General features: G+C 47.0%; 1 protein-coding gene across 2 annotated transcripts; it reads left to right on the top strand.

Annotated features, from left to right (window-relative positions):
- The first annotated feature begins 5726 nt into the window (after positions 1–5726).
- On the top strand, positions 5727–19938 carry LOC131193417 (uncharacterized). 2 transcript variants are annotated; one of them, XM_058173536.1, is made up of 5 exons: positions 5727–7716; positions 10042–10177; positions 10306–10376; positions 16348–16474; positions 18302–19938. In XM_058173536.1, the coding sequence occupies exons 1-5, from the start codon at positions 5803–5805 to the stop codon at positions 19189–19191; spliced, it is 3138 nt and encodes a 1045-aa protein (XP_058029519.1). In that variant the 5' UTR covers positions 5727–5802; the 3' UTR covers positions 19192–19938. The 2 variants fall into 2 exon arrangements, with proteins under 2 accessions (XP_058029519.1, XP_058029520.1); XM_058173537.1 differs by having other exon boundaries at positions 5728–7698.
- Positions 19939–22527: the final 2589 nt, after the last annotated feature.

Genomic DNA, 22527 nt, shown 5'->3' with positions numbered 1-22527 from the left:
TACAGCCAAAGTAAAGACAGTTAATACAATTTTTAGGACCAGTTTAAAAGGAAAATTTAGAGTTGGTTGAAGAACTTAAAACCAATAAAACCCCTTATTAAAACCCCACTAGGCCAGTCCTGCACGGTGAAACAAAAATGTTTTCAGCTCGCGTCGAAAGGTCCGAAGATCAGGGAGTTGACGGATACCTGGTGGTAACTTGTTCCAGAGGGTTGGTGCCCCCACAGAGAAGGCTCTCCCCCTGGGCGCCGCCAGCCGACATTGACTGGCCGACGGCACCCTGAGGAGAACCTCCCTATGGGAGCGCACTGGTCGATGGGAGGTCGCCGGTAGCAGCAGGCGGTCTCGTAAGTAACCCGGTCCTATGCCATGGAGCGCTTTGAAGGTGGTAACTAACACCTTGAATTGCACCCGAAAATTTTCTCTGTGCATGGCCAGGTACAGCCACCCGCGGGCGGTCTTTGCCCTTAAAAATTGCACACTGGGCCAATTCCAGCTTTGGATGGCAAATGAGCATGCGCGGGAAATCATCACCACCCCTTTCCCCACATTATTGCAGTTGGAGGGAGGGATTCTTTAAGGAGGAGGAAGTGGGCCTCCTTGCCCAGTGATTTTGATATTGACCATCAATTGTGTTGTAAATGTTGTACCTTGATGAACGTATCTTTTCTTTTATGTACACTGAGAGCATATGCACCAAGACAAATTCCTTGTGTGTCCAATCTCACTTGGCCAATAAAAATTCTATTCTATTCTATTCTATTCTATTCTATTCTATTCTATTCTATTCTATTCTATTCTATTCTATTCTATTCTATTCTATTCTATTCTACTTGTCCCTCTAGGAAGCAGCACTCTCTCGGCTTAGCTCAGCAAGTGATTCTACAGGGGCTGGGGGTGGGGTGTCCGCAGCATCTGTGCTGAGTTGTAGCATTGCTCATCCTGAGCAGGCTGCTCTGTAGGCATAGATAGAGGGTCTATTTGCAGACTGAAGAGGATTCCCAGTCTCAGTCCTCCAGGTTATGGTTGTCCCAAGGAGCTTTGTCAAGGGGCAACTGGACTTTTTCTTCATTTCTCTTTGAAGACATTTCGTTTCTCATCCAAGAAGCTTCTTCGGTTCTGACTGAGAAACCAGAAGATCCTCCCCCCAAAAAAACCCCTAAACCTTTAATTTTATTTATTCAGCATCTATCTGTCGAATGCTTTAATTTGGATACCTATGCAGAACAAGGAGTTATTGCATGCTCCTTGAAGGGGTCTCTACGTAAAATTTTAAAAATAGCATTTAAAAACACACACACCAAAGAATGTATTGGATTTCTGAAGAGAAAGAGGAGCTATATCCATTAATGCAGTGGTATTGTCAGGGTTCCAAGTAACACATCCAACGAAAAAAAACTCCAAGACTTCAGTTTCCTCAAAGTTAACATTTTGTTAGAGATGTCATATTGGCACATCTGGGGAAACCCGAATCTGAAACCTTCCAGGTTATCCCCACCCAAAGGAAAGTTCAAATCCCTGCCCGGGACCCACATGTCCATCACATGATCCAATCCAAACACCGTCCCAACTGGAGATGCCTCCCAGTTCCAGCTATCCAGGTGCAGGGCAATATGACCTTGACTTTCTGAGAAAGGAATGTTATTATGACTATATATCACCTTGGCTCCATACAATTCTCCCTCCCTGTTCCCCAAAGTAGTGCCATATTTTTCAGAGTACAAGACACACCTTTTTCCCCAAAAAAGAGGGCGAAAATCTGGGTGTGTCTTACACTCCGAATGTAGCCCCGCCTAGCTTCTCAAACAGAGGTTTCAGAGGCTGAAAAAAGCATTAGAAATGAAGCTTCAGAAAAGAAGCCCCCAAATAGAGCTTCACAAGCTTTTTTTCCAAAGCTGTTTTGGAGGCTTTCAGAGGCAGAATTTTTTTTTTTCTGAAACAGAATTTCAGAAGTTTCAGAGGCAGAAAAAAAAAGCAAGGCCCAGAGCTCACAACCAAGAAACCTGATGCTAAAATTCACCTCTGGAAACAGCTGATTGGGGGTATTCCTGGAGGCCGATCCACCTGCCAGTCAGCTTTTTTCTTATTTTCCTCCCCAACAACTAAGGTGCATCTTATACTCCGAAAAATACGGTAAATGTGGCAGGCCTGAAGGCCCAACGTATAATTAAAAGATCTAAAAAAGATGTTGAGACTCTAGAAAGAGTGCAGAGAAGAGCAACAAAGATGATTAGGGGACTGGAGGCTAAAACAAATGAAGAACGGTTGCAGGAACTGGTATGTCTAGTTTAATGAAAAGAAGGACTAGGGGAGACATAATAGCAGTGTTCCAATATCTCAGGGGTTGCCACAAAGAAGAGGGAGTCGGGCTGTTCTCCAAAGCACCTGAGGGTAGAACAAGAAGCAATGGGTGGAAACTAATCAAGGAGAGAAGCAACTTAGAACTAAGGAGAAATTTCCTGACAGTTAGAACAATTAATCAGTGGAACAACTTGCCTGCAGAAGTTGTGAATGCTCCAACACTGGAAGTTTTTAAGAAAATGTTGGATAACTATTTGTCTGAAATGGTGTAGGGTTTCCTGCCTGGGCAGGGGGTTGGACTAGAAGGCCTCCAAGGTCCCTTCCAACTCTGTTGTTGTTATTATTGTTATTATTATTGAGTAAATGATTCCTTCCTCCCAAGTGTCACAGATAACGTTGCCCAGGGTGTTCTGGCACTCCCCTCCTTTCTTGCTCAGCACTGGTTGAGATGACCTTGGCGCTACCAGCCTCTGCCTGTGTTATGTCTAGCACCTCGCAGAATAGGATTCCAAACCTCTATCCTCCCCCACGTCTGTGTGGCAACTGAGAAATGGAAGGGGGAAAAAAAGGCCTCAGGCAGAGTCGTTTTGAAAGTTGACACATATCTCTGTCTTTTGTCGAAAGTCCCCGTTTCCTTATTTTGTCTTTGTCTTCATAAGGGGGGGGGGGAAACCTGTGAATCTTCGCTTCGTGAAATCAGCGTGAAATGACCAGCCGAAGAAATCACTTGTGAGATTTAAGCGTAACCAATGCAGCTTTCCTCTAAAACTGAACCAAACCTCAAATCTCAGTCTGTTGGATCCTATTATCGGGTCACCTTGGATCAGTCATTGTGGTGGTTGGGGGCAAAAAGTTGGAAGCAAACATTGCCTTAAGCTTCCGACAGAAAAGGAGAAAAATAAATTAATATTTTTAAAAACATTTTTGCTGTACTCCTGTCTTTTGAATATGGAGGCCCAGATGTTTGTTCCTACATCAAGAACTCGAGAGAGGAACCAGGTCAGTGTCAGCAGCTCAAAGCTGAATGGAATACGACCGAATAATCCCCTGCTCTACGCCTAGAGAAGAGGCATCGGAATGGCAAGCCTTGTTAGCTGGTGCTAAATCCTCTTACCCTGAACAATTTTACCAGGAGTTGACGCGGAATTTAAATGGGGGCACCCAGTGTTGGGATTCAAGTAATTTAACAACCGGTTCTCTGCCCTAATGATTTCTTCCAACAACCAGTTTGCCAAACTGCTCAGAAAGTTAACAACCGGTTCTCCCGAAGTGGTGCGAACTGGCTGAATCCCACCACTGGGGGCACCCCTCCTTTTAGAGCAGGGGTCTCCAACCTTGGAAATTTTAAGACTTGTGGACTTCAACTTACTTACGGGACCGCCTGCTGCTACCGAATACCTCTCACCGACCCGTGCGCTCTCACAGAGAGGGACTCCTCAGGGTGCCGTCGGCGCGACAGTGTCGTCTGGCGACACCCAGGGGAAGGGCCTTCTCTGTGGGGGCTCCCGCCCTCTGGAACGAACTCCCCCCAGGACTTCGTCAACTTCCGGACCTCCGAACCTTTCGCCGCGAGCTTAAAACCCACCTATTCATTTGCGCTGGACTGGGTTAGTTTTTAAGTTTATGGGTTTTAAATGGGTTTTAGTTCTAAATTTTAATCGTGGCCAATTTAATAAGTTTTTTAACTGTATTTTAATTGTATTTATAGTGTATTATGTATTTTTACTTGGCTGTGAACCGCCCTGAGTCCTTCGGGAGAAGGGCGGTATACAAATTTAAATAATAAATAAATAAAACTCCCAGAATCCCTCAGCCAGCAAAGCTGGCTGAGGAATTCTGGGAGTTGAAGTCCACAAGCCTTAAAGTTACTAAGGTTGGAGACTGTCGTGTCCCCCTCCCCCTCCGACGACCGGGTCTAGGAAGTCCGTATCAAACGTGGCAACGAAGCCTCTGCAGCTTGTCAAATTCCTCCGAGGTTTATCAGGGGAGGCAGGAGTCCAAGTTGTGATTTCAGCAATAGCAGCAAAGTAGATGAGACTTTGCTTGACTCAAGGTTGGAATGCCAAAAGCAGGTCCTTTATATAGGCTGTGGGGTGTGGCTCCATGACTCAGCATTTATCCAGGCCTGCCCCTCCCTTCCTTCTGCTGGCGTCCAATGGAACAGCTTGCCACCAGAAATCGTGGGTGCTTCATAACTGGGGTTTTAAAAGAAAAGACTGGACAGCTTCTTGTCTCAAATGAAATAGGGTTGGACTAGAAGACCTCCAAGAACCCTTTGGGCATTCTGTTCTGTCCTGTCCTGTCCTGTCCTGTCCTGTCCTGTCCTGTCCTGTCCTATTCTATTCTATTCTATTCTATTCCATTCCATTCCATTCCATTCCATTCCATTCCTACCCTACCCTACCCTACCCTACCCTACCCTACCCTATCCTATTCATTCCATTATTCCCTCTTCTCTTCTCTCCTCCCCTTCACTCTGTTATTCTATTCTATTTCTATTTCTATTTCTATTTCTATTCCTATTCTTATCCTATCCTATCCTATCCATTCCATTCCATTATTCCTTCTTCTCTTCTCTCCTCCCCTTCACTGTTATTCTATTCTATTCTATTCTATTCTATTCTATTCTATTCCATTCCATTCCATTCCTACCCTACCCTATTCATTCCATTATTCCCTCTTCTCTTCTCTTCTCTCCTTTCCTTCACTCTGTTATTCTATTCTATTCCTATTCCTATTCCTATTCCTATTCCTATTCTTATCCTATCCTATTCATTCCATTATTCCTTCTTCTCTTCTCTCCTCCCCTTCACTGTTATTCTATTCTATTCTATTCTATTCTATTCTATTCTATTCTATTCTATTCTATTCTATTCTATTCTATTCTATTCTATTCTATTCTATTCCATTCCATTCCATTCCTACCCTATCCTATTCATTCCATTATTCCCTCTTCTCTTCTCTCCTCCCCTTCACTCTGTTATTCTATTCTATTCCTATTCCTATTCCTATTCTTATCCTTATCCTATCCTATCCTATCCATTCCATTATTCCTTCTTCTCTTCTCTCCTCCCCTTCACTGTTATTCTATTCTATTCTATTCTATTCTATTCTATTCTAGTCTAGTCTAGTCTAGTCTAGTCTAGTCTAGTCTATTCATACCATACCAGTCCATTCCATTCCATTCCATTCCATTCCATTCCAGTCCAGTCCAGTCCAGTCTATTCTCGTCTTGTCTTATTCCCGCTCTGCTCTGCTCTGCTCTATTTATTTCCATCTCTCTTCTACTCCGCGCTCAGCTGCTCTGTTCTGTTCCTTAGCCAGGCGGCGTCCCCGGGCGCCGGCTTGAAGGGCCTAGCGGGGATATTTCCCAGCGCTACGCGGGGAGGGGCGGGGCTTCCCCGGGCCAGTCGGGAGAGGGCGGGGCCTGCCGCCGTGCCACTCGAGCGGCCGGGGAGAGAGAGAGCGGGGAGAGGTGCGGGTGGGAGGCGAGGCGAAGCCATGGCGGCGCAGAGCTTCTCCCCGGAGCGGCTGGCGCGCAAGTTAGCCAAAGCCGAGGCGCTGCTGGTGGCTCACGTGTCCCCGCCGGTCCGGGCCCGCTGGCGTTGGGCGGTGCAGCTGGACGGGCCGCCGGACCTGGAGCGCTTCTCCACGCAGCTCCGGGAGGCCCGGCGAGGCCGGGAGGCTCTGCTGGACCGGGACGCGGCGCTGTCGGAGCCCGAGCAGGAGCGGCTGCAGGGGCTGCTGAGGCTGGAGATGGCTCTCTTGCGGGGCATCCAAGCCTTGGTCGAGGGAAGGGGGCCGGCTCGGGTCAGGGCGGCGGCGGCGGCCGCGACGGCTCCGGCTGCGGCTGCGGCTCCGACTGCGGCTCCGGTGCCGACTACTGCGGCTCCTCCGAGGCGGCGGCGCGGGAGGAAGCCCGGCGTCTTAAGGGCGGCTCTGCTGGGGCTGGTGGCCGAGCTGGACGTCGCGAAGAGACAAAGCCTGCCCTGGGACGACGCGCTGGCTCTGCAGCTGGCCTTGGAGGCGCTGTCGGAGAAGCGGCCGGCGGAGGCCATCCGGGCTCTGGAGCCGCAGCTGCGGCGGCAGGAGGAGGAGGAGGAGGAGGAAGGGCGCGGCCGGCCGAGGGGGCTGCTGGCTCTGATGAAGGCCCTGCAGGAGGAAGGCTGGGCCGAGCGAGGGGACGAGCTGCCCCTGCGGGAGCTGCGGCCGCTGCTGGAGAAAGGGCTGCGCCTGGTGCGCAAGGAGCTGCTGAGCTGGCGGGCGGCCGACCTGGAGGGCGCCGACTGGGCAGGCTCCCCGGAGATGGTGGTGGTGGTGAAGGAGGAAGAGGAGGAAGAAGAAGAAATGACTCCGCGTGGGACGCTGCCCAAAATCCCAGGATGGCAGGAGAAGGTGGTGGTCAAGGAGGAAGAGGAGGAGGAAGAAGTGACTCCGGATCGGACCGGGCCCAAAATCCCAGGATGGCAGGAGAAGAGGGTAGTGAAGGAGGAAGAAGAAGTGACTCCGGATGGGACCGAAGCCCCCCTGAGGAAGGCAGGACTAGAACACGGCTCCCCTCAAGTGGCCCCCATGGAGAGCTTCACCAAAGGCCCCTTCCGGCAACCTTGTAGACCGAGAAAGAGGCTGCCTACTGACTTCAGGTCTCCCTTTGCAAAGGAGACAGTTGGACGGCAGGCAGAGATGGACACCGCCGGTTTGAAGGGCGTCCCGTGGAGGAAGAAGGATGTCGCAAGAGGCCCCGTCCAGGAGCTTCTTGAATCGGGAAAGACAATTGCCCCCGACTTCAGGTCTCCCCGTCCAAAAAAGGCAACACTAGGACAGCAGGCAGAGACAGAGGTCCGCTTTAAGAAGGGTGCCACTGACTTCAGGTCTCCCTTTGCAAAGGAGACAGGTGGACGGCAGGTGGAGATGGACGCCCCCAGTTTGAAGGACGTCCCGTGGAGGAGGAAGGACGTCGCAAGAGGCCCCGGCCAGGAGCTTCCCAACTTTGTGTCTCCCGGTCCAAAGGAGACGGCATCGGGACAGCAGGCAGAGACGGAGATCTGCTTTAAGAAGGGCGCTCCGTGGAAGAAAATGGAGGACCTTCGGGATGTCCTGCGGGTCATCACCAGGAGGAAGATGAGGGCTCTCTCCTGCTCCTTGTGGAAGCAAGGCCCTCGGAAGATGTGCAGCCATCTCCACCAGCTTTGCCGCCAGTGGCTAAAGCCAGAAATGAACACGAAGGTTCGAATGCAGGACCTGGTGATCCTGGACCAGTTCCTGTCCTTCTTGCCCCCAGAGCTGGAGAGCTGGATCCGGGAGTGTGGAGCAGAGACCAGTTGCCAGGCGGTGGCCCTGGCCGAAGGCTTCCTGATGAGCCAGGCAGAAGAGCAGAAGGAACAGGGAGAGACGCAGGTGAGAGGCCTGCCCTTGGTAAGCTCCAAAATAGGACATCAAAGACTAACTGTGTTGGGACAGGGGTCTGCAAACTTGGCTCTTTTAAGACTTTGGGACTTTGGGAGTTGAAGTCCATCAGTCTTAAAAGAGCCAAGTTTGCAGCCCCCTGTGTTGGGATTCTTACGGGCTTTCGTTATGCGGGTAGTCCTCGACTTACGACCACAATGGAGCCCAGCATTTCCGTTAAGTGAGACATCTGTTCAGCGAGTTTCAACCATGCAGTGCTTCACCTGTTGTTAAGTGAATCACTGCAGTTATTAAGCTAGTCACACGGTTGTTAAAAGAATCTGGCTTTCCCATTGACTTTGGTTGTCGGAATGATTTTGGAGAGGTAGCTGACATGAACTTTAAGAGTGTCAGTTGGCCCTTTCTCATGAGCAAAAGCAGGTCCAGTATTGGGTGCCATGTAAAGGAGGAGCTTGAAAAAGTCTTTTTTTTCCTCCCTGGTCCCAAAGGGGCTTTTTTTCCAATGGCAACTCAACTGTCTTTCTTGTTTGCTTGAAGATGTTTTGCTTCTCATCCACGAAGCTTCTTCGGTTCTTCTTTTTCCTGAAGACTTGAAGAAGCTTCCTGGATGAGAAGCGAAAGGTTCTTTAAGCAAAAACCAAGAAAAATTCAGTTGCTTTTTTGGGGGGAAAAACAACAACACTATGGCCTGGAGCAGAGGTCTCCAACCTTGGCAACTTTGAGACTTGTGGACTTCAATTCCCAGAGTTCTTCAGCCAGCAAAGCAAAGCTGGCTGAGCAACTCTGGGAGTTGAAGTCCACAAGTCTTAAAGTTGCCAAGGTTGGAGACCCCTGGCATAGAGGGAGAAGGGAGCACCTTGCTGCCCCCCCCGGCCCCAAAGTCCCCAGAGCAAAGAGGGGGTGCAGGAATTTTATTTTAATAAAATGATTTTGTAGTAAAAATCTATCTAAAGATAGTTTTCTATTTAAGATACATTAATAATTTAGTTTATAATAATTGAATAATTTATAAGGCTAAGATGCTGAAATTGTTGATTGAAAGGTCGGCAGTTCAGCGGTTTGAATCCCTAGTGTCGCGTAATGGGGTGAGCTCCCATTACTGGTCCCATCTTCTGCCAACCTAGCAGTTCAAAAGCATGTAAAAAAAATGCAAGTAGAAAAATAGGGACCACCTTTGGTGGGAAGGTTCTGCGAACCAGTAGAATAGAATAGAATAGAATAGAATAGAATAGAATAGAATAGAATAGAATAGAATAGAATAGAATAGAATAGAATTTTTTATTGGCCAAGTGTGATTGGACACACAAGGAATTTGTCTTGGTGCATATGCTCTCAGTGTACATAAAAGAAAAGATACCTTCATCAAGGTAAGTGGAACCCATTACTGAGCTTCAGATACAGGTAGACCTCGACTTAATGACCATAATGGAGTCTAGAATTTATGTTGCAGGGTGAGAAACGTGTTAAGCAAGTTTTGCCCCATTTTGCGACTTTTGAGCTGTGGTGGCGCAGTGGTTAGAATGCAGTACTGCAGGCAGGGTGGATAAAAATCGATTTTTAAAAAAAAAATCAAATTGGATTTTTTTAAATTTAAATCGGATTTTTTAAAATCCAATTTATTTTAATAAAATGCTTTTGAAGTACAAATCTAGCTAAAAGATAGTTTTCTATTTAAGATAACATTAATACTTTAGTTTATTCAGCATGAAGTGGAGCTTAGTTATGTAGCATGAGGCTGTATATTCTGCAATATTGGGACTGTCGGCGAGTCAACAGCCGGGATCAGAGGAGGAGCTGCTGCGGGACAGAGATGGCAGTTGCTTTTTAAAAATTACGATTTAAATCGACTTGATGTAAATCAAATCCACCCTGACTGCAGGCTGCTGCTGTCTGACTGCAGTTTGGCGGTTCGAATCCCACCAGGCTCAAGGTTGACTCAGCCTTCCATCCTTTTACTAACTTACGTCAGTAACCCTTTTGTTAAATGAATCGGGCCTCCCCGTTAACTCCGCTTGTCAGAAGATCGCGAATGGTGACCACGTGACCCCAAGACATGGCAACGGTCATAAATATGAGCCAGTTGCCAGGCACCTGAGTTTTGATCACGTGACCATGGGGATACTACGAAGGCCATAACTGAAAAATGGTCATAAGTCACTTTTATTTAGTGCTGTTGTAACTTTGAACGGTCGCTAAATGGATTTTTGTAAGCCGAGGACTGCCCTGTACCGTTAGGAAGATACTAAGGAAAGGAGATGATTAATGCCCATTGTTCCAGTAAGCGTCTGCTTCCTTTTCGCACATTCCATTATTTGTACTTCTTTGCTTCTTTAGGGCCTTCTGTTCCCGAGGACCGACTTGAAGCCCATCGCTGAGAATCTGGAGAAAAAGAGGGATCCACCAAAGCCTTCTTGGGATCTGCTCTTCAGGGAGATCTTCCATGAAGATCAAAGTCAGGCCACCTCCATCAGTAAGAGAAGTTTCCTCAGAAAGAGCCATTTTTTTCCCCCTCATTCTCTGAGACCCTCTTGCATAATGCTTAGGAATAAAGTAATTACTACGTTTCTGAAAAAAAATTATCTCCCTTTTATCTCGCAGGAGAGTTGGCATTCATAGATTCGTCTCCTTTTTCGGCTGGTGTTGAAAAAGCAGCTGAAGGTCCATCTCAGGTAGGAGCCGAAATGTCGTGGACGATAGATCAATTGGAGATATTTTATCATATGGTAGAGCAGAGGTCTGCAAACTTGGCTCTTTTAAGACTTGTGGACTTCAACTCCCAGAGTTCCTCAGCCAGCTTTGCCCGCAAGAATCCCAACACAGGGGTCAGAATGCCCGTAAGAATCCCAACACAGGGGTCTGCAAACTTGGCTCTTTTAAGACTTGTGGACTTCAACTCCCGGAGTTCCTCAGCCAGCAAAGCTGGCTGAGGAACTCTGGGAGTTGAAGTCCACAAGTCTTAAAAGAGCCAAGTTTGCAGACCCCTGTGGTAGAGAATCTATGAATCTACAAACCTATGAATCTAGAAGCTATGAATTTAGACATAGGAGAAAATTTAGGAAGATTCTCAGTTGTATAACTGATTCTCTCCTATGTGTAAATTCATAGTTATATCAAAATTGGTTTTTTTCCTTTGAAAAGGCAACTGAACTGATTTTATAATAATAATAATAATATTTTAATTTGTATACCGCCCTTCTCCCGAAGGACTCGGGGCGGTGAACAGGCAGATAAAATACAAATACACACAATAATTAAAAACATCCCTTAAAAAACTAATTTAAATGCCCAAATGTTAAAAAACATACTCCCCCATAAAATCACAAAATTTTAAAAACCCATCCAATAAAGATAAAAATCAGGCTAGTCCAGCCATACGAAATAAATAAGTTTTAAGTTCAGTAAAGGTCCTAAGGTCAGGTAATTGTCGAAGTCGGAGGGGAAGTTCGTTCCACAGGGTCGGAGCCCCCACAGAGAAGGCCCCCCCCCTGGGGGCCGCCAGTCGACACTGTTTGGCTGACGGCACCCTGAGGAGTCCCTCTCTGTGGGAACGTACCGGACGATGGGAGATGGAGGCCGGCAGTAGGCGGTCCCGTAGATAGCCGGTCCTAAGCCATGGAGCGCTTTAAAGGTGGTAACCAATACCTTGAAGCGCACCCGAAAACAACAGGTAGCCAGTGCAGTCTGCGAGGATAGGTGTTATGTGGGAGCTCGAGCCGCTCCTCAATAACCAGCGCAGCCGCGTTCTGAACTAGCTGAAGTCTCCGGTGCTCTTCAAGGGAGCCCCATGTAGAGAGCATTGCAGTAGTCCAGGCGAGAGGTAACGAGAGCATGAGTGACTGTGCATAAGGCATCCCGGTCCAGGAAGGACGAACTGGTGGATCAGGCGAACCTGATAAAATGCTCTCCTGGAGACGGTCGCCAAATGGTCTTCAAAGGACAACCGACCATCCAGGAGCACGCCCAAGTTGCGTACCTTCTCCATCGGGGCCAATGATTCACCCCCGACAGACAGCCGCATCTGCAGCTGACTGTACCGAGGTGCCGGCATCCACAGCCACTCCGTCTTGGAGGGATTAAGTTTGAGCCTGTTCCTCCCCATCCAGACCCGTACAGCTTCCAGACACCGGGACAGCACTTCGACAGCTTCACTGGGGTGGCCCGGGGTGGAAAAGTACAGCTGGGTATCATCAGCGTACAGTTGGTATCTCACCCCAAAGCCACTGATGATCTCACCCAGCAGCTTCATATAGATGTTGAACAGGAGGGGTGAGAGAATCGACCCCTGCGGCACCCCACACATGAGGCACCTTGGAGTTGATCTCTGCCCCCCTGTCAACACCGTCTGCATCCGGTCAGAGAGGTAGGAGGAGAACCACCGATAAACGGTGCCTCCCACTCCCAACCCCTCCAACCGGCGCAGCAGGATACCATGGTCGATGGTATCAAAAGCCGCTGAGAGGTCTAATAGGACCAGGGCAGAGGAATAACCCCTATCCCTGGCCCTCCAGAGATTTTGAGGAAAAACAAAAGTGTTTCGCTTTCTACTGTATACTGGAAGCTTCTTTAGTTGAACTATTAACCACAATAGCTCTCAGAGAGTGTTAAGATCAATTAACTGTACAGGGAAAAAACACAAACACAATCTTTCCATTTCTCACACACACACACACAATCCTGTCAGAACTCTTCCCCCTCCCACCAGCTGATCTCAACTGTCAATAATGGTCCTTCCATCTCCCACAGCATCCAGTACAACCGATGAAGCCTCCAGGATAGGAAGTGAAACATCTTGTTTTTCCTCAGAAAAATCAGTCCCGTTGCCGTAATTCAAAATGAAAACCACTTTCGATACCTCTGTATCAGTGATGGCTAGGCTTTTTTCTTGTTGTGTGCCGAAAGTGCGCGCAATAGCGTGCAGGCGTGCCGGCACCCATAATGCAATGCACACGTGACCCCACCACATTCCCCCCTCCCCCTGCACATGGGCATGCGACCCCTGCATGCTCCCAACCCCGGCGCAGGCATGTGCGAGATCTCCCTGCCCTCCGTTTTTGGCCTAGCAGGCCTCCCTGCAGCCTCCTGGGCCGAAAAACAGGTCAGGGGGGCACACTCCCCCCCCCTCGCACCCTGTTTTGGGCCTAGCAGGCTTCCCTGCAGCCTTTTGTGTGCAAAAACAGGTTGGGGGTGTGTGGGCCGCACCTCCCCACACCCGTTTTTGGGCCTAGCAGGCCTTCCTGCAGCTTCCTGCGCCCAAAAATGGGTTGGGGGTACGCCCCACCCACTCATGTTCCACCCCAGCCCCCGCACATGCGTGCATGACCCCGCCCCCCCGTTCATGTGCACGACCCCCGTGTATATGTGCACCGCTCCCACATGCACACACACACACCGTGTATCCCAAAAATCAGCTGACCAGTGGAAGGTGCACACGCACATGCGCAGTGGAGCTGAGCTCGGCGACAGCTCGCTTGCCCGCAGAGAGGGCTCTGCGTGCCAGCTGTGAACATGTGCCATAAGTTTGCCACCACGGCTCTATATACAATACTTATTGTTGGTTCTGAGCAACATGAAATAGGGGTTCAGATAGCCGATCAGTTATGTTTAATGTAAGTCCCCTCTCAAAACTTGTTGGTCGGACAAGGAGCGGAAATTCGTCTGTCGTCAGAATGCCGATAGCACTTCACAAATTCAGTCTTTTTCATAGGCTCAGTCTGGGCTTTTGTAAAATCGTTAAGTAGGGAGTGGACAGGCTCAATCCCTCAGGAGACTTTGCGGTGTATCAGCTAAAATGTTAAATATTTCATCATACCAGCCTTTCACCCTGTAACTTGTCATGTAGAATGAAAACCAGTGATGGGTTGTTTTTTGTTTTTTTTTTTTAATTTATATCCCGCCCTTCTCCGAAGACTCAGGGCGGCTTACATTGTGTAAGGCAATAGTCTCATCCATTTGTATATTATATACAAAGTCAACTTGTATTGCCCCCCCAACAATCTGGGTCTTCATTTTACCTACCTTATAAAGGATGGAAGGCTGAGTTAACCTTGGGCCTGGTGAGACTCGAACCTGCAGTAATTGTAATTGCAGGCAGCTGTGTTAATAACAGACTGCATTAGCCTGTTGTGACTTTTTTGTGTGAAAATCAAAGGTGTAAGTACAAATGAGGCTCAGAAAGAGTAACTGCGAGAGGGATTTTGGAGCCTTAGTGGACAATCATTTAAATTTGAGCCAGCAGGATGCAGGAGTATCAGCCAAAAAGGCTAATGCAATCCTTGGTTGTATAAACCGAGGCATAGAATCAAAATCATGGGAAGTATTAATAATGCTTTATAAAACCTTAGTAAGACAACACCTGGAATACTGCAACCGATTTTGATCACCATACTACAAAAAAAGATGTTGAGTCTTTGGAAAGAGTTCAGACAAGAGCAACTAAGATGATTAAAGGCCTGGAGATTAAAACATATGAAGAGCGGTTGCAGGATTTGAGTTTGGCTAGCTCGTGGGTCTGCAAACTCGGCTCTTTTAAGACTTGTGGACTTCAACTCCCAGAGTTCCTCAGCCAGCTTTGCTGTCCACAAGTCTTAAAAGAGCCAAGTTTGCAGATCCCTGGGATAGCTAGTCTAGAGAAAAGAAGGACTAGGGGGGACAGGAGAGCAGTATTCCAGTATTTGAGAGGTTGCCATAAACAGGAAGAGGTAAATTTATTTTCCAAGGCGCCAGAAAGTAAGACAAGAAACAATGGAGGGAAACTAGTCAAGGAGAAAAGCAACTTGGAATTGAGAAGGAACTTCCTGACAGTGAGAACAGTTAACCAGTGGAACAGCTTGCCACCAGAAGTTGTGGGTGCTTCATCACTGGAGGTTTTTAAGACGAGACTGGGCAATCACTTGTTTGAAATGGTATAGGATCTCCTGCTTGAGCAGGGGGTTGGACTAGAAGACCTCCAAGGTCCCTTCCAGTTCTAGTCTGATTCTGATTCTGAATTGATCCAGAAAGATAACTGGGCACTCACAGATAAATCCTAAAAAAAAATCTGTATACAGGTAGTCTTCAACTTTAGCAACAGTTGGCTTAGTGACCGTTCAAGGTTACGACGACACTGAAAAAGGCGACTTATGACTGCTTTTCACACTGAACGACCGTTGCAGCATCTCCATGATCAGGTGATCAAAATTCAGACACTTGGCATCCCGACTCGTATTTAGGACGGTTGCAATGTCCTGGGGTCACGTGATCCCCTTTGGCGAACTTCAATGGGGAAGCCAGATTCACTTAACAACCGTCTCACTAACTGGAGCGATCCAGTTTATCGCTGTGGCCAAAAAAAAAAAAAAGGTCACAAAATTGGGCAAAATTCACTTGACAAATGTCTCACTTAGCAACATAAATTTTTGGCTCAGGAGTGGTCGTACATTGAGGGCTACCTGTAGATAACATAACATAACATAACATCAGAGTTGGAAGGGACCTTGGAGGCCTTCTAGTCCAACCCCCTGCCCAGGCAGGAAACCCTACACCATCTCAGTCAGATGGTTATCCAACATTTTCTTTAAAATTTCCAGTGTTGGAGCATTCACAACTTCTGAAGGCAAGTCGTTCCACTTATTAATTGTTCTAACTGTCAGGAAATTTCTCCTTAGTTCTAAGTTGCTTCTTTCTTTGATCAGTTTCCACCCATTGCTTCTTGTTCTACCCTCAGGTGCTTTGGAGAACAGCTCGACTCCCTCTTCTTTGTGGCAGCCCCTGAGATATTGGAACACAGCTATCATGTCTCCCCTAGTCCTTCTTTTTGTTAAACTAGACATACCCAGTTCCTGCAACCGTTCTTCATATGTTTTAGCCTCCAGTCCCCTAATCATCTTTGTTGCTCTTCTCTGCACTCTTTCTAGAGTCTCAGCATCTTTTTTACATCGTGGCGACCAAAACTGGATGCAATATTCCAAGTGTGGCCTTACCAAGGCATTATAAAGTGGTACTAACACTTCACGTGATCCTTGATTCTATCCCTCTGTTTATGCAGCCCAGAACTGTGTTGGCTTTTTTAACAGCTGCTGCACACTGCTGGCTCATATCTAAATGGTTATCCACCATTTAGCAGAAGGAGAGAGAACGTTTACATCCTACAAAAGACTCTTCTTTGTGGCAGCCCCTCAAATATTGGAATACTGCTATCAGGTCGCCCCTAGTCCTTTTTTTCTCTAGAACAGGCGTCTCCAACCTTGGTCCCTTTAAGACTTGTGGACTTCAACTCCCAGAGTTCCTCAGCCAGCTTTGCTGGCTGAGGGACTCTGGGAGTTGAAGTCCACAAGTCTTAAAGGGACCAAGGTTGGAGACCCCTGCTCTAGAATAAACCCAATTCCTGCAACCATTCTTCATATGTTTTTTGTCTCGGGGCCTTCGTCTTAGTTGCTCTTTGCACTTTTTGTCACAATTTCTATCCACTTTCTCATGTAGTCTGCTTTCTGCCCAAACGTTGCCGTTTATCGAGATACGTGAACTGGCTGTTTCCTTGGATCGGGTTCTTAATCCTACAGACAAGGCCCGTTTTGACCGCTTGCTAATCTCCTGTTTGGCGTGTCTCCTTGAACCCAGAGGAGAGAACCCTCAACTAAAACGCGAGTCTTCTGTTTTGCACAGGTTCTCCCGTCTTTTCAAGAGGTGGCCGTGCATTTTTCCGAAGAGGAATGGTCTCTGCTAGATCCAGATCAGAAAGCTCTGTACCGAGAGATCATGCTGGAGAACTCCAGAAACTTAGCTTTTCTGAGTAAGGATCCCCGCTTTTTGTTCTGATGGTTGGAAGAAATGGTTGGGAAAATGCGGCGCTGTTTTTTATCTTCTTGGTGAGAGATTGATTAAATGACACCAGATATCAATGTTATTGTGTTGACTGATAAAATCCCTCCCTCTTTCCACTCTCGGCTATTACTTTTCTCCAGATCATGGCGGGTATTTCAAGACAAGCAACAAAATTACAGGCAGTCCCCGACTTACAACAGTTCGTTTAGGGACCGTTCAGTGTTACCACAGTACTGAACAAAAAGGAATTACGACCATTAGTCACACGAATGTTGCACCATTCCCACGGTGGTCATGCAATTTACCGTCGGATGCTTGACAACTGGTTCCTCTTTATGACGGTTGCCGTGCCATGTGCTCACTTTTTGCGACCTTCTGGCAAACAAAGGGGGGGGGGAGAGGGGGAGCCAGATTCACTTAACAACCATGCTACTAATTTAACAACTGTAAGAGTTCGCTTAGCCACTGCGGCGAGAAAAGTTGTAAAATGGGGCAAAGCTCAACGCATTTCTCACTTAGCAACACAAATTTGGCGCTCAATTGGGGTCGGAAATTGAGGACTACCTGTAGAGCTAGTTAGCACAGCTCCTTGCTGCTGTGGTCTCCTTTGTCCACCTCCAGAATAAATATTACAAACTTCCTTTCCCCAATTCCTCACTTCCTTAAACTGAATTCCAGCTGTGACTTGATAGGAATCCATAAGTAGAATTATGGAATATTATTCCCCAGAGATCATAATGGCCCCCACTCTTAACACTCTTCCGGAAGGCGCTGAAGATCTGGTTCTGCCAGTGGATCTGGGTAACCTAGAGCGGGATGGAGCCCATTAAATGGCTCATGGGAGTTGCTGTCGCCGCGGTGAGGGTGTGTGTGTGTGATTTTATTATACTGATTTAGTTTTATTGTTTTTATATGAGGCTTTATATTCTGTAAGCCACCTTGCGCTGCCGTGTGCGAACAGGTGGCAATATAAATTGCCTAAATAAATAAATATAAATTACCTAAAATAAATACATTCCATAAATAAAAAATTATAAAAGAAGTAGAATTCATCTATTGAACAAAATGGTGTAACAGTGCAAGTGACCTTGGGCCAGTCACACCCTCTTCGCCCAACTCACCTCACAGGGTGGTTGTTGTGGGGGAAAAGAGGAGGAGGAAGAGGACGTTCTGTTGGATATGTTCGCCGCTTTGAGTTATTTGCAAAAATAATGGCGGGGGCATATAAATAAATACATGGGTTCCTTTATTGAAGCAAGTGGATTTTTTTTTATTGCTTAAGAAGCTCATAAAGTAGAAGTAATCCACTTCTATCCTGTGTGGTTTTATTCATATGAACATTACAATAACCTGTCCCTCAAAGTCCAAATTTTGTAAGGGTTAGATCGGGGTCCCCAATCCCTCGGTTGCGGCCATGGCCCATTTGGAAGTGGGCTGCGCAAGTGGCGGGCGAATGTGCATGCACACCTAGCTCCACCTATGTGGGAGGCGGAGCAACTGCACTCGCAGCTCCACTCACGAGAAGCGTGTGCGAGCTGACACACATGTGCCTGCCATTCGCATGGAACCATCCCTCCTTCCACCAATACCATCCGCACTGAGCCGCCAAGCCGGAAAGGTTGAGGACCACTGGCTTAGACCAGAGTATTTAACGTTAATCGGCAGAACACCTTTCCAAATAGCGCAGAACCCTCGACAGAATTTACACTAGGACATTTTTATTTCCTGTGCTGTGAATTCTTATTTTGCTTCCCCTACCTTGCCTCAAATTTTCATTCCTTCGTTTTCTCTGAAGGAAATCACGTTCAAGAGAACAAGGAAGCCTTCCAAACATCCGGGGATGAAGAGAAGAGAGCAGAGTTTGCAAATCCGACGGAAACAAAAGAGCACGAAAGAAATCTGTCAGGAAACGACAGCAAGAACAGCTCAAATTCGCCCACTCCGGACATTCAATACTCTCTTCCCAAAGGAGATCCGAAAGACAAAATAAAAATGGAAAGCGCAGAAACATCTGAGGAAAGCTTAGATTTATATGAAGAATGCACAATTCGCACTAAAGAAGAGACTCTGGGCCAAGAGGATGAAGAAAATTACAGGAATAGGACTACTTTCCTTTCTGAATGTGGAAAAACTGACGTGGAAAATAAGCTACATAAACAGAGTGGGAAACCCTTCGATGAGAGTGGTTCCTTCGCTCCCAGGGAAAGGATCAATTCAGGGGAAAAGCCATATAAATGCATGGAATGTGGAAAGAGTTTCAGCCAGCGCAGGTATCTTACTTCCCATAAAATAATCCACACGGGGGAGAAACCTTTTAAGTGCGCAGATTGTGGAAAGAGCTTTAACCACAAGGCTAATCTTAATTCCCATAGAATGAATCACACAGGAGAGAAGCCGTATAAGTGTAACGAGTGTGGCAAGAATTTTACCCACAACTTTCAACTTACCTCCCATAAGAGGATACACACCGGGGAGAAACCGTACAGATGCGCGGTATGTGGAAAGCGTTTCAACCAGCGCAGTAACCTCAATTCTCATAAAAAAATCCACACAGAAGAAAAACCGCATAAGTGCACGGAGTGTGGAAAGAGATTTACTCAGAAGGGTAACCTTAAATCCCATAAAAGGATCCACGTGGGGGAGAAACCTCATAAATGCAAGAAGTGTGGAAAGGCATTCCATTAAAAATGGGTCTGGGGTCCCCAGCTTTTATAGTTTGATAGCCTGGGTGTGTGTGTGTGTGCTATCTTGTGCAAGTTGAGCTGCGTGTGCACGCTGGCTCACCACTCACTCATACAAGTTGACTTGTGTAGGCCTATACGCCGGCCCGCCGCTCATAACCACCCGGTTCTGAACGGGCCAGAGCCTGGTAGTGTTCTGCAGCCCAGGGACTGAGGACCCCTGCCTTCACTCTCCCCGAAATGATCCATATTGGAGAGAAGCCGTGTAAATGCTTGGAAAGTAGAAAAGAAATTCTGCGAAAAATTCACGAAACCAGTGGTGGGATTAAAATAATTTAACAACCAGTTCTCTGCCCTAAGGATTTCTTCCAACAACCGGTTCACAAAACTGATCAGAAAGTTCGCAACCGGTTCTCCCGAAGTGGTGCGAACCGGCTGAATCCCACCACTGCATGAAACCCATCAGTTCAGAGGTCCAGCGCTTGGAGCTTCCGAAGTGTCCACTTCCAGGACAGTAAGGGGCCCAAAGAGATTCCCGCCTGCCTACACCACCTTCGCCGTCGGTGGCTGAATCCAGAAAGGCAACCACATTTTCAGATGCTGAATCTGTTGCACCTGGAACAGTTCTCAGGTCCTGGCCTTGGCTGGAGCCTTCCTCCTGAGCCAGACGGAGGACAGGACAGGACAGGCGGCAAGTGGGAGTAAACTCTAAATGGGATTTTAAATAATAAAAAACTGTTTAATTGTGAAAGGGCTTCCTATCTTGAATTGTTGGATTTAATAATAACAGATGTTTCAAGGCAAATTGTTCCAGTTCTAGTTCCATCCCAGACAATGTATTTTAAGAGAAATCCTTCCGCTGTCGCCTTCCGTTCTTGCCTGCTGTAATAAACGATTAGGCAGCTCCCCATGGGACACTGTGTCAGGTTTGCCTCTGTCCCGTATCCTTTGCCTTCATACAGTAGATTTAGAGAAAAGTACTTTTACTAGGAACCAACTGAAAGCAAGAAATTCCAGGCAAGCTCTGAGGCAAAGTGGGCGAAAACAGCAACTTGAAGCAAACTGTACGGCCCAACCCCCTTGTAGCTAGGCAACCAGAGGCTGCTGCATACCAGAGCTAACAGAAATGGCCTTGGAGAGAGAAGCGAAAACCCAGGCTGTAGTTGCAAAGCTGCAATGAAAAATTCTCCCCTCTTTTCTGTGGCAGCAAGCAGCAGGCTAGCTGACACAGACCCAGGGCCACAACTCACACTACCAGTTCAGACACCCCAAATATAACAGAGTTGGAAGGGACCTTGGAGGTCTTCTAGTCGAACTCCCTGCTCAAGCAGGAGACCCTATAGAATAGATTGGAATAGAATAGAATAGAATAGAATTTTTTATTGGCCAAGTGTGATTGGACACACAAGGAATTTGTCTTGGTGCATAGGCTCTCGGTGTACATAAAAGAAAAGATACCTTCATCAAGAATTCTAAAGTACAACACTTAATGATAGTCATAGAATAGAATAGAATAGAATAGAATAGAATAGAATAGAATAGAATAGAATAGAATAGAATAGAATAACAGAGTTGGAAGGTACCTTGGAGGTCTTCTAGTCCAACCCCCTGCTGAATAGAATAGAATAGAATAGAATTTTTTATTGGCCAAGTGTGATTGGACACACAAGGAATTTGTCTTGGTGCATAGGCTCTCAGTGTACATAAAAGAAAAGATACCTCCATCAAGGTACAACATTTACAACACAAATGATGGTCATAGGGTACAAATTTAACACTTAATGATGCAACACTTAAAGATAATCATAGGGTACAAATAAGCAGTCAGGAAATAATATCAATATAAATCATAAGGATTACCAGCGACAAAGTTACAGTCATAAGTGGGAGGAGATGGGTGATGGGAACGATGAGAAGATTAATAGTAGTGCAGATTTAGTAAATAGTTTGACATTGTTGAGGGAATTATTTGTTTAGCAGAGTGATGGCCTTTGGGGAAAAACTGTTCTTGTGTCTAGTTGTTCTGGTGTGCAGTGCTCTATAGCGACGTTTTGAGGGTAGGAATTGAAACAGTTTATATCCAGGATGTGAGGGATCTGTAAATATTTTCACGACCAGTGATGGTGAACCTTTTAGACAACAAGTGCCCAAACTGCGCGTGTGCTCATGCCCAAACTGAAAGTTGCGCATGCACGCAGGTGCAAACAGGCACATGTGCGGACGTGCGCACGGATATGCATGGACATGCATGCATGTGCAGCAGAGACCTAAAGACCAGCTAGCCGGCAGGAAACGGCGTCCCAACACCGGCAGCGTGGCAAGCGGTAAGATCTGTTTCTTTCGTGAGCTTCTGTTTTCTTGTTTGCAGGGAAAAAGCAGCTTACAAAAGAAACGACACGGAGATCTAACCTGTGGTGACGGCACGCGTGCCAGCAGAGAGGGTGCCATAGGTTCGCCGTCACGGCCCTACACTATTTTAGACAAATGGTCGTCCAATCTCTTCTTAAAAACCTCCAGTGTTGGAGCACATCTCTTGACTGAGCTGTTGCTGGAAAGATTCACCCAGGATTTAATGGGGTAAAAGGTAAAGGTTCTCCTCGCACATACATGCTAGTCGTTCCCGACTCTAGGGAACGACTAGCATCTCCGTTTCAAAGCCGAAGAGCCAGCGCTGTCTGAAGACGTCTCTGTGGTCATGTGGCCGGCATGACTCAACCCCAAGGTGCACAGAACACTGTTATCTTCCCATCAAAGATGGTCCCTATTTTTCTACTTGCATTTTTTACATGCTTTCGAACTGCTAGGTTGGCAGAAGCTGGAACAAGTAACGGGAGCTCACCCTGTTACGCGGGACTAGGGATTTGAACTGCTGAACTGCTGACCTTTTGATTGACAAGCTCAGCGTCTTACCCACTAAGCCACTGCATACCCATTTAATGGGGACTTTCCCTATTTGGACAATCCCATTATGTTATATTCTTTATCAATTTAAATTCTTAACCTATCCTAAAGTTCCAATATGATGGATGCTTCTCTTTGTGTTCAAAATACTAAGTTTATCAAAGCTGGCGTCTCCTGATTTTTCTCCTTTTCAAATTATTCCTCCTTTAAGGTAAAGATAAAGGTTCCCCTTGCAGATATGTACTAGTTGTTGCCGACTCTAGGGGGCGGTGCTCATCTCCGTTTCAAAGCCAAACAACCAGCGCTGTCCGAAGACGTCTCCGTGGTCATGTGGCCGGCATGACTCAACACCAAAGGCGCACGAAATGCTGTTACCTTCCCACCAAAGGTGGTCCCTATTTTTCTACTTGCATTTTTTACGTGCTTTCGAACTGCTAGG

The sequence above is a fragment of the Ahaetulla prasina genome, chromosome 2 (assembly GCF_028640845.1).
Source record: "Ahaetulla prasina isolate Xishuangbanna chromosome 2, ASM2864084v1, whole genome shotgun sequence".
Taxonomy (NCBI): domain Eukaryota; kingdom Metazoa; phylum Chordata; class Lepidosauria; order Squamata; family Colubridae; genus Ahaetulla; species Ahaetulla prasina.
This window is presented reverse-complemented; position numbering and strand designations above follow the sequence as displayed.